Here is a 12,389-nt window from a genome sequence, read left to right as displayed (position 1 = left end):
TCAGCAAAATCCTTGATCCATTCAAAGTCAGGGCCAAAACTTTGACTAATTTCAATGTGCTCAGAATTTCACTTCATCATTCTAAGAATTCAATTGATTTTCCTGAGCCCATTTAAGGCAAATATGATGGAGTACTTACAAAATTTCAGAGGGATGTGAATCCTAAAGATTTGATGAAAGTCACTTATAGCGTGCAAAGAAAATTAAAATTAGGCCCCACCTCTGGGACCACTTTGTCAGGTCTGTTTAGCCAAACAGCACACACATCACTTGGAACCAGGTACAGTGTCTGCTGCCTCCTGCAGAGCCAGGAATATGGAACAAATCCATATGGAATTAGTCTTTGCTTGGCAAACAACCTGCTCCAGCTTAAACGGGCTTCAGTTGTTCTGAGCACACAAGAACTCCTTATACTTGCTATACCAGCAAGTATAGTGTATATATGAATCACATATATACAGTGTCCTGCAGTCCTCTCTGGCTCACATTACTGAGCAGTGAAGCAACCTCATCCCAGTCTTATATCTAAGTAAAATTTCTATTTATATCAAAGGAAGATAAGTGTATAAATAAAGTCAGTGAGCCCTATCCCCACAGGCTTTTATTATTTAAGGCCACTGTTAAACTTTCGTTTAATGTTACATGTATTTTAAATTCTTGTGATTTTGAAAAGAAAGTAGAGTTTGTTATTATTTGCTGAAAAAGAAGCCCTAAATGGGAAAAATATGTATCAGTTTCCTAAGCATCAGTAATTTGACCTAAAAATAAGCTTTTTCACAGGATCCTCAACAATACTCTGATTCTTTCCTTTCTACAAGAGTAGATAGAATATATACACAACATTTAATATCCCATTATCTTATATTAATGTACACTCATTACCTTCCTAACCACAGTCTGAGTCAGTGCTATACCTTTAACCCCATTCAGGCCCTTACGATACAGACATATAAGATGAAGGTATGAGAGAAGGAAAAAAAGGCACTTTTACTAAAAAGTAGGTTGCCTTTCACGAACCTTCTCCTTTCTGCTATAGTGCAAGAACATGCCTGTTGATTATATGAGAAAGCAAAATATCCAAAATATCAGACATATGAAGGCAATAGGTGTAGCAATTTTCCCCTTCTCCGCTTAACTAATGTCAGAATCTGTGTTCAGGCAACAACATAAATTGTTGTGTATAGTATATTTCTTTCTGTGTTCCTAAACAAAAATTTGACACCTGTCTGAAATTTCTTATGGCAGTCAGTGAATAGTATCAAATATTTTAACCAAAAAATAAATTGCTAGCATTCAAAAAAAAAAAAGAGACAAAGGCACAGTTTACTTTTATATACACACATATATAATATATATGCATATATATAAATGCATTGCTTGAAAAATTCCTGATGTCCTCAAAAGCTACAATCCAAATTCTCCTTCTTTATCCTGTTGTTCATTTTTCTCCCCTAATAAAAATCCTCTTGCCTGACTGACCCCATCCATCTCCTGAACTGAAGCAAATTTCAGCCTGCTCCTAAGCATGTTACTTATGTTAGGTTTTCAGTGAATCCAACTGGTGTATTTATGAGGACAAAATAAGCAGAAATGCCTCATTAAGTAAGTAGCAGTGATTTCTGAATGCTATGAGACCCAGGTTTTCTACTTCCATATCGTCACAGAGCAAGTATGTTATCTTTATGGGTTACCTGAACTACTGTACAGAGGCGAAAATCCTGATGTGACCCTTGAGGCCAGGACTCCCAGATAGCAACATAAGGACTATCTCTATTACTTAGCTTTTATTGCCATCTCAATATATCCCAGGAGCTAAATAGCTGGAGATGTTCTTTTGCCAGTGCAACAATCCTGAAGCAAGCACCGTATAAAACAACACTTTTTCAAAAAGGCCTTTAAAATAACTTACACATGACAGCATTCCTCATAATACTGTATGAACATGAAAACATGTCTTATTTGTATGATGTTTACATATACAACAACATGATTAACTGCAAACTTGTCTCTCATGTATAAGAGTGTGCACCTCCTACCATCATATCCTTTGGGGGATATATCCCTGGATTGCACCTTGGGAGCTATGGCTCTCTTGCCATAGGCATGGTTGTCATAACTGTTATATTCAAACGAAGTCTTAGAGTATTTCTCTAGTTCCTTGGCCAAGTTGGAGCGGGGTGTGGTGGTGGGGACATTGTTTCTGTAGCCATACTGAGGGATCTCCAACTGCTTAACAAAGCACATGGGCCTAGAAATTAAAGATATGTACAGTTTGTTAGATGCAGTTCAGTTTACTATGTCTGTGCATAATTTATAGTTCAGATTAGAAAATCTTAGTTATTTCTTGTACTCAAGAGACAGCAATATATTATTGCATTTCCTTAGTTTGGTTATTTTCAGCAGACAAACAATATATATTTTCTTGAACAAAGCCTAAACAAAATTAATTCCAATATCACTAAATGTATCCTGCAGCTAAATGTATTTTAAAATTCTGTTTTAAAATACTTCAGGGTTTCCCTTTCCCCATGTAATCGCATCACACAGAAAGCATTTTTTCTTTTGGGAAGTGAATGAAAGAGGGGCAAGCAGACTGACAGAAGAAGTTTGGACAAATTCCTTTAAATGTTAACAAGAAAAAATAGAACTGTAAGCTCCACTTAATTAATGGGGTTTCCTCTGAATTTCTTTCAACTTTCAACAGAGTTGTATGATGTTTTCCTGTGTGCTTTCAAAAGGAACTAGTCCTTTTTCATCCCTCAATATAAAAATCCATGTTCATCTTGAGAAATACACAGGAAAGTCTCACAAGCTCTGTTGACTCTGAGCTGCTGCCTTGCAGGTCCTGCTCACCCTTAAATGCAAGGTTCCAGTAGGAGCTGCGATTCCTGATACACAGATGCCCACCTCAAGGAAGGTCCTGAGAATGAATACAGAATAAAACTGCTTCAGTTTAATATCTCTTTCATTTAGGATGAGGGAGGACAGTCAGGAAAAGCCCTGACTAATGTCATTCAGCAGTTGGAGAAACTGATGAAATCTCAGTGAAAGAATGTTGTAGTGAACTCCACTGACGCTTCTTCTGCATGTGGACACAGAAGTCATCAGCTCTCAAAGCAGTCAAACGAAGGTCAGATCCTGCAAACCCTACCTATATAAGAAAATGTTATATGACTGGGTCATAGGAAGTAACTGCTACACAGTGCTGTGTGTCTACCTACTGTGTTTAGCAGGAGATGAAGACGATGAGCAGCACACCTGAGGTGCTTCTGCTGGAATCAAGACTCATATAATCAAGTCTTTTTTATTTTTTCTTCTTTACTGCATTTATAACAGTCATGGGATCATAAATTCAGTTGAGACCAGAAGTACCATCATGCTGACTGACAAAATGAAATGTGATAAATAGTAAGAAATAGGTTTTGAATATTATATCATGTTTTTTGTGAATGAATTAATTTTCATAGAATTTAGCCAGGATATTTATGTAAAGATCACCCAAGAAATCATATTAGTCATACTACTCCCTTTGATTTATGTCTGCTCATTCCTTTAGACACTTCTTCCACACAAAATACAGTGGGTTTATTTATACAATGAGCTGATATGAATAACAGTTTGATCCCGTCTCAAGATAATCTACATTTAGCTAAAAGACGTGCAATTCAGATCCTGTACAGTCAATGAAAATCCAAAATTTCAGTGGAACAGAAGTCCTATGACTGTGATTTCTTTTTAAGTAAGAACTTTCAAATGCACGTGGGATGGAAACCAGGATGAAGACAAATATTCAAGATTTACTCTTAAAACATATCTGTCTGCCCATCAATTGCCTGCATGCAAATATTATAAATAGCTGCCAAGTTCTTCATCTTAAATAATTCAATGAATTCAAGGTAAAAGGGAAGCAGGAGACAAGATGAAAAGCATTATTTGAGTTGCCTATAAAACCTGAAACACAAGGCAGCTCACAAGCAAAGTTAAGATTGCAGAATAACTTCCTAGGGAGCTTACCAGCAAACAGGATGCTGCTTTTGAGCAGTTGTCTTCTTTCTATGGCAACTGACTTCAGTGGCTTCCCTGTAATGAGCCGTGGTAAAAGCCACTGCATTTTTGATCTGTCTTTTTCCATCAAGTGAGAAACTGTTTTATTCTCTCAAAGAGTGGTGTTTTTTTTTTTGATTAATGAGATTTGAAGAACTTTTCTCTAAGAAACCTGTCTGGGATGTTGAATGCTGAGTTGTACAAAACTGAATTAGGGGCAGTTAAGATAAAGCCCACCAAAAACAATCTGAGGAAGGAAAGCAAAGTCAACAGGAATGACAAAAGTCTTCTGTAGAACTGTAATTCTATGGAACGACTGGTTTTTGAAAAGATCATCAAGATCAGATGAACTTTTAAGATAATATTCAAAGAATGATGTTGATAATGCAGTAGAAAAATTTCTTTTTAAACAGCCCTATCAGTTTTGAAATCTAGAAGACAGCTAAATACTTTGAAATCTATGGGCTAAATGGGAAATTTTGGGAACTAAAGCTGCAGCACTTCCTCCACACTCTTTGAGGCAGCTGGGAGAGATGTACCTATACTAGCCCACAGTTATTGCAGTATCCATGGAGAAATTCTGCAGCTCTTGGGGCATCATCAGCATAAGGCTGGTACAATCATGCGGAAGTTTAGTTCCTTTACACATATCCTTCACACTTCAGCTCCTTAGAAATAATATTTTTTTCTACCCACATATCTCAAAAGAGGAGACAATAACACAAAGCTGGGTACAGCTTTGTGTAAATGCAGAATCACATATAGATGAAGAAAAGGAGTATAATCATATAAAAATGGTTCAAGGTCCTTCCCATATGAAAATTTAGGACAATTTTTCTCTCTTTCTGTCCTTCCTGGCAGAGAGCGGGGAACAGAGACAAAGAGCTAAGCCTGACATTACGTTGGAATCTAAGCTATACCTGGCATTTTTCCAAGTGTCCTGCTAAACGGTGTACTCCCAGTTTGGTAATGCACATAGGGCTTCTGGTTTAATTTAAACTGATATTTACTAGTAAAAGCCTGCTGAAAAAACCAAGACTTACCGGTAAATATTAGTTTATTCCCAAAAGATACCAACTTTTTTCACATTGTTCTTAGACTTTGCACTCCAGCAGTCATCTTTACACCAAACAATGCCTAAGACAAAAATGAGCTTTTCAGCTTTACATGTATTTGCCAAAATAATTACCAACCCTCCCCCATGAAAATTGAGTGGGAAAAATACACTGTGAGAATTGGATCCAGAAGCCCTAATTCTAACTCTTCTTTAAAGGAGATATATATGTATATACAACGTATATAAATATAAATTCTCAGATTAGGTGAATGTGTGATGAATTCTGCATAATAATAAGTATTATAGTGATTTCTAATACCTTAAAACCCGATCTGATGCCTGGTTTGATTTTGACACATCACAGTTCTGATGCTTCTCTTGAGCTTTAGCCAGTTTCTCTGCTGCAGCAATAGGACATCCAGAGAGGCTGCAATTACAGAAAGGAAATTTAATTGTCTTGTCCTGCATAGTTTCACATTATAGCACTGATCCAATTACTCCTTCTCCTCCTTAGCCAGCATCAGGAAGAATCTGAAGGAAAAGGGTTTCCAAAAGCATTTTGGTCATGTTTATTTTCTCTAGAATAGACTTCCTTTCTTCTGCTTTCAAATTTGCATGGTAGATCTTACATCTGCTCTTCTGCTCTGACTGTGTACGGGTAGATTATTCATCCATGTCAGCCAGTAAACGCACCAGTAGGACAGGAGGATATAAACTGGAATCTACTGTGCAGCTCTGCTAGCAGACTTGTGACCTTCATGTATCTCCAAATGCTGCCAATGAAATGGCTCCTGAAGACGACTAAATGACAACACCATACAGGCCAAATCTTGTGCTGCTTCACAATTCATTCAGTTCCACTAACGCCAATCTTTTTGCTAGATATATAAGTGAGTGCAAAATTTAGCGCTGGGTCTCTAAATCTACAGTCAACTATGTTATACTTGGTGTTTGTTCATGAATTTCAGCCATTAAAGTATGCTTTCTAAGAGTAGATGATGTAACACGAAAAGCACTTCTGCACTGGAAATTCAATTAATTTGCAAATGCTGAACTATTCTTGAAGTGGCAATAATAAGCCTGATTCTTGTGGAAAAGATTTAGAACAGGAAAAAATAAATATATTGATGCCAGCAGATGGTGCTCTTAGTGAAGCCGTAAAACCTTGTGACCTGACAATGGTCCTTTCTTTGCCATAGTCTATTGCATGCTTATGTGACCGCAGCTCTCTCTGCTCTCCACAGGAAAAGAAATTAAAATAAAAGGCAAATCAGTGCATTCCCAGATGTTCCCTTCTTTACAGGAAATAAGGGGGAAAAAAAAAAAAGAAGAAAAAAAGTGAAGCAGAGAAAAATGCCCCAAAAGCTGCAGAAAGAGGTGAGCACAGACTGCAGACTGCTCCCCCCAGCCTGCCTTCACTGCCCTAGTTCTGCAGAAGGGTGAGGGGGCTCTGTATGTTTTGGAGTCATGCCAGAGGGCAGCTGCGCTCCACTGACACGCTCTTCCTCAGACACCTGAAATATTCTAGTAGATATTCAACCAGAAGTGAATGCTGCTTCAAGCAGCAGTAATTCCCATAGAGCCTTCTCAGAGGTTTATGCTGCATCTACTGGCAGCATCACTGCAGAGAAGAAAGAGGTACCCAAGCTTACTGCAGACAGGCTGGTACCCACAAGAGTCTTCTGGGAGACATGCAGCTAATATGAGGAGCTGTAGTAACCCAGAGCTTGATAAGAGTGAATGTCCAGTACCTGTGTAGTCCCTTAGGCCTTCATGCCACAATTAACAGTAAAAAAGAATTTGATAACAGGAACCTTGCATAGTTCCTTCTACCCTCTTACCCACACTTCCTGGATTTTTTTACATCATTAAGAAATAGGCAAGATTTTATTATTTTTCTGTGAGAAAATTATGCTATGAGAATTACAGTAACGTTTTGATAATTGTCTAATTTGTTTGACAAAATTTAATGGGCACAAGCATCCTTTCACTAAGAATATAATACTAATCTTAGGAAACTATAGGAAAGTTGTTTTTTTTTCCTTGATCTCTTTTTTTTTGGCTAGAATACTTACTTCTAATAATTCTGGCTTCTCATTACATTTACCTGGTGTTTCGTAAAGACAAAATTCTCAATCAGTTTTATCTGATTAAGGATTTTGGGGTTGAGACTGTGGTCAGTAAGAAAGCTAACACTTGTAATGTATGTGTACTTAAAATGCAGTTTCTCATATATTACAAAAAAACCCCATTTTAGAATTAGAGTGGATTTTTTCATGCACTGTAAAATAATCCCTGAGGAGAGTGAAGTGTGAGAATAAGAACTATGCCCTACTCCTGATGACATTGACAGACTCTTCCTTCTCCCTGAAATACACCCAGGAGGAGCCATACCATTTGTTTTGTACCACTGCTGTTCAGCAAATATAAAAAAAAAAAGAAAAAAAAATCCACTCAAAAAGCTAAGGATGCCTATAATGTCTTCTGTGGATCAATTCACCCATACTATAGCAAATGCACACTCGTCCTCAGAAAATACATGAATAAATGTTACTCTTTAAAATGGATAAAGCACACGAAGCACCATCTGTCAATCTTCAGAACAAAACAATGACACACACTCTCACTCCCCCCCGCCAATGGACTGCTAGAAGGGCTGCAGTTCAGAGGCACTGTTGCCTCTAGATTGGTGTCCAGCGATGGCATCCTTACCTTCGGTGGGAATTCCTGTTGCTATTTACGTGGCCCCGGCCTGTGCAGCCTGGTGTAGGACACTTAAGAACATTTTCATGCATGGCAAGAACTTGACAAGGAGAGTAAGAGAAAACAGCAGAGTATGAAAACAAGAAAAAAAAATCAAATCCCAGTATATATGAAACCATTTTAAAACAAAGCAGGATTCATTAACAACCAGCATTCCTCAAAATACACGTGACACACATAGCCAATAAAGCCTGATGAGGGAAGTAAGTATTGTGACCCTATGCTTATTAACACAGGGCAACAGTGAAAGTTATGGAAGTTACAGAACCTATAAACAAATACATCTCTGGTGCAGCAGTGAAGCAGAAGACGCCCAACATCTTCTTTGAACAAAACTACTGAGCAAAGATCAACTCAACAGTAAAGGGTGAGCTAGCAACTGTACAATACAAAATTAAAGACTAGAAAAATTCTTTCAGGAAATGTATGTATTCATAATACATAGCTTTATAAACACAGTATCAAACTCAAGAGCTTAAAATCTGCTCTCAAGTTATACTGCTAGAACACTGAATTATTTGAAACACACCTCAGTACAACCCTGAACAGAATTTAACCCTAACTATAAGGCAGCCCAATTGAGCTAGGGGCCAGTTCTGCCCACTTCCACATAGATATATCACTCATATCTATATGATGAGCAGAATGGTTCCCTTACTTTTTTGCTTGTATTTTCTACAAACGTGAAAATTGTAATGGGTAGATTTTTTTTTTTTTAATACTAAGAACCAAAATATAAGCACTTAAAAATTGAGGGATGGCAGAAAAAAAAATGTGAAAAAGAAATAAGTGGTACAAGCTTAAGCAAGTATAACTGATTTACATCTGCATCCACTGCAAGCTGGATGGAAAACTTACTCCAAGTCTCCTCAGAGCAGTACTCCTCTAAATCATAAAGCTCATGCTATGAAGTGCCAAATTATCAAGAATTTTTTGGGAACACTGAAGAGTTTTTTATGACATGAGACATATCTGAATTCATGTCTTGAAGCTGGATGACAGTATATCACTCGATGGAAAAAGGCCATCCAGCCCTTGCAAAGTTCTGGTTTTCTCACACAAGAAGTTAGTCTGGAAGCCTGTATTTAGTTCTCACTCGAAAAAGATCTAATAAAATCAGTAGACACCTTAACTGAGTTAATAACTGAATAAAAGCTGTTCAGAAACTTGAGAATTAAACCATGTATACTCATTAAAAGATCATCATCATCATCATCATCACCCCAGCATTAGTGTGCTAAAATGTGTAATAGATTCAAAAGCTTTACTCTGAAATTCCTACCATTCAAAGCTGTTCTTGAAACATGCTTCACAAGGCCAACATCACAGGAAAAAAAAAGATGAGCTCACCTTTTTCATTTTAGTAGGTACAAGAGCATGCAAACAGTTTAAAGCTATATTCTTCTTTGATTTACAAAGTCTTCTAAAGAGTTTTCTATTTACCATTAGTAAAACTGATAGAACTTTGAGCAACCAAATAAATATTTGTGTTTCAGAAAATTATGGGGTCTTGGAAAGCAGATAAATTATTCTATTTGTTATACTGTATTCAGAGACCAACCAAACTACAGCAGAGTTTCCTAAAGCACTTCCTCATCCCTTTACTTCTGGAAGAAGCCACTGTACCATGAAAGAGGAGACTTGCTACATCTGCCACTCTTGCAGTTCTAATCTACCTCTGGTTTCCTGTCCATCAGAATCTACTCTGCTTTGGAAACTGGGGACCATTTTAGTCCTGACTGTCTTTTTAACATTTCCTTAAGGCTGTTGGAAATTCATTGAGGTTAAGACTATAAGTGCTGATGGACAGTGAGGATTCTAGGTCCATATGTTTCAATAGAATAACTCTATTTTAAAACTGGTGTGAAAGAGAACTGACCTTAGCTAGACACTTTCCTGATGTAAACCAGCATAGAGTAATTAGCTTCAACAATTGCTGATTGCTGATTCCACCAGCCAAGGAGGTGATTTCCAGAAACGGAGCCCTCTGCCTTCAGGATAATGTCCCTGAGCTCATATGGGTGAATGCCCTATGCAAAGAATTTTCTGCCATGGCAGGAAGCTCCACCCATGTGAATGACAGGGGAAGTTTGCTCAAAATCCTGAGTTCTGTAACTAAGTAAACAGCCAAATTACTATTTTTATATGCAGTAGTTTAATATAAATTATGTTTCAGACACAACAGTAACAAAGGAAAGGGGTTGCAAGTTTTCCAGGAACAATTACTCCTGCACAAGACAATAAGGACAGTTGATGTGACATTAGCACGCAGAAGTAAAAGCAGTGCACGTCTTCGGGAAATGTTTTTCTCTGTTGACTGAATATGTCTATTTAAAAATAACCTAGGATTCTTAAAATCAAAGAATACAGCTTTAAAAGTTGTTCTTTTAGTGTAAAGTTAGTAGAGAATGGAAATGATGGAATAAAGAAAAAAGAATAACACAGAACAGTTGACTAAGTTGAGACAAACCATATTGAAAAATGAAATTAATTTTTTAAATAAAAGGTTTAAAAAGCATGCTAGAAAAGTTTTCGTAGTTTTATCCCCACTTTCCATGAAAGAATGTGAACTTACTTTCTGGAGGGACCCTATCTTTGTGTGGGCATCCTGACAAACTGCGGTGATGGGGGTAAAGCCCCGTTACATGGCCAGTTCCATCACACCCAGGGGTAGGACATTTGCTCTCTTTCTTTTCTGTTCTTGAGGGATCTATAATTTACAACAAATGTGTCAAGTGAATGAGGCTTTTCACATTTCTGTAAGAAGGTTCATTTAATCATGTCATTTACTCGTTGGTAAATGTTATAATGAAAACTAGAAGGAAAAAAAACCCTCTACTTCTTATCACAGTTCTGTCACTTTTAACCTGTTATCTTCTTTTCAGACTTCAGGCTCCTATGATCACAGCAATATCCATTCACAGTGATTGAAAAATGACCTTTTTATAGCAAAGCCATAGCATGTCAATCAATGTTCTGCTGGCAAGCATTAGCTCAAGGGTGTAAGGTCATTTGGAAACTGTTTAGTTGGAGTTTCCCTTCTTTACCTTCTTATTTGCCTCATATATTAAGGTCTGCAAACGTACTGTCATAGCAGTTCAATGTCGTGAGAGTAGCAAACCCAACTCTTCAGCATAACAATTCCACAATTCAGCACACATAAATCTCTTTTCCAAGGCTCAATGAGGAAACAATTCTTGTTTTCTTTAATATCCTTATGAAGTGGTAAAATTAGGTAAAATTTCCTTTTTCTTCAATAAATTATGGTGGAGTAAACATTGTAGGCAGAATTACTGGAAGTATGACTTGCTGTGTAATCTGGGCCATTACAAACATTCAAATGCGACATCTGAATATTCATATGCTAAAAAGATTAATGATCTTCTAGAATGTTGTTGGATCTTCTGACTACAAATCAATGAAAAGTTTAACTAGACATTTTTTCAACAAAATAAAGTTTTTTGCCAATAATGTAGTGGAATGCTGGTGAGATTAATCCTGAACTAGAATGTTCTCAAATAACTTCATCAGCTTATTTCCTTTAACAGAACATCTGTAAAATAACATCCCTACCCTTCCAGCCAACCACATGATACAAATTACATGTTATCTTCTTGACCACAGTTGCCACATTTTGGAGATGATTGCTGATTTTCATATTAGTATTAAAGGAATAAAATTCAGGATCCTCAAACTGCTACTATTCTGGCTTAAGATCAACCAACATCATTTTTAGTCCATCCTTCCTTTCAATACCCAATGTAAGCTGCCCTCCTTTAATTATTTTATGTTGCTCTTGTCTGTTTCAGTATTTATGCTTTCATCTTCAGAAAATAAGATTTTGCTACTTGTAATCCAGTAAGCCTTTCTTATGTTAAATTCCATCCCAGCTTCAACAAACAGAACCCTCAGTATCATCAGTGGGAATTTCAATACTTGCAAAACATCACATACAACCCATTCTTTTCAGCATGAATCAATACAATCCAGAGTTCACATTCTGTTGTGGACTTATCTTTCCCTGATTTCCCTCTGGTAGCTTTTATCCATACTTTTACTTTTCAAGTTCTTCCAGAACACCTTCATTTTAGAGAAATTCTTTAGCTCATTGTAATGACCCTTCATGTCTTAAATCCATTCTTAAATTTTAATGTGATACTTAAACCTTGTCTTTTGCAAAGGGAATCCCCAATTATCAAAATTTTTACTTAACTAGCATGTTGACTGTAGAACACACTTCTTTGTTTCATGCTTTTTAATGACAAATGCACATATGAATCTATCTCCAATGTGCTATACAATTATCACAACACTTCTGGAAACACCATAATCTTATATCTCAGGAAACTGAAGCAAAGAGATCGAGAAGTTACACCCAAGGCCACAGAAGGAGCAAATGTCAGAGAAGGGATCTGAATTCCTGCCAGATAGGCCTGTGCTGAGACCACTAGAACAGCAAGCCCACAGCTACATACATACACAACTCTAAGCAACTCATCAAGTCAAGTATTTTGGGATGTGTAAA

At 37.0% G+C, this 12,389-nt stretch overlaps 1 protein-coding gene across 25 annotated transcripts in view; it reads right to left on the bottom strand.

The window, feature by feature from the left end:
• MYT1L (myelin transcription factor 1 like) overlaps positions 1 to 12,389 on the bottom strand; it is a 327,282-nt gene that overhangs the window by 63,895 nt on the left and 250,998 nt on the right. For 22 of the 25 annotated variants that reach the window (XM_027690164.1, XM_027690166.1, XM_027690165.1 and 19 more), the window contains 4 exons: positions 10,440 to 10,574; positions 7,814 to 7,904; positions 5,421 to 5,528; positions 2,037 to 2,248 (listed from right to left, as the gene is read on the bottom strand). The exons of 2 other annotated variants lie outside the window; for them this stretch is intronic. In XM_027690164.1, coding sequence (XP_027545965.1) covers positions 2,037 to 2,248; positions 5,421 to 5,528; positions 7,814 to 7,904; positions 10,440 to 10,574 — 546 coding nt within the window. The remainder of the gene's footprint in view (positions 1 to 2,036; positions 2,249 to 5,420; positions 5,529 to 7,813; positions 7,905 to 10,439; positions 10,575 to 12,389) is intronic. One more of the 25 variants, XM_027690184.1, reaches the window with a different exon arrangement.

The sequence above is a fragment of the Neopelma chrysocephalum genome, unplaced genomic scaffold (assembly GCF_003984885.1).
Source record: "Neopelma chrysocephalum unplaced genomic scaffold, ASM398488v2 Primary Assembly neopelma1_80b, whole genome shotgun sequence".
NCBI classification, from domain to species: Eukaryota; Metazoa; Chordata; class Aves; order Passeriformes; family Pipridae; genus Neopelma; species Neopelma chrysocephalum.
The sequence above is the reverse complement of the archived record's forward strand: the minus strand, read 5'-3'. Positions and strand labels throughout refer to the sequence as shown.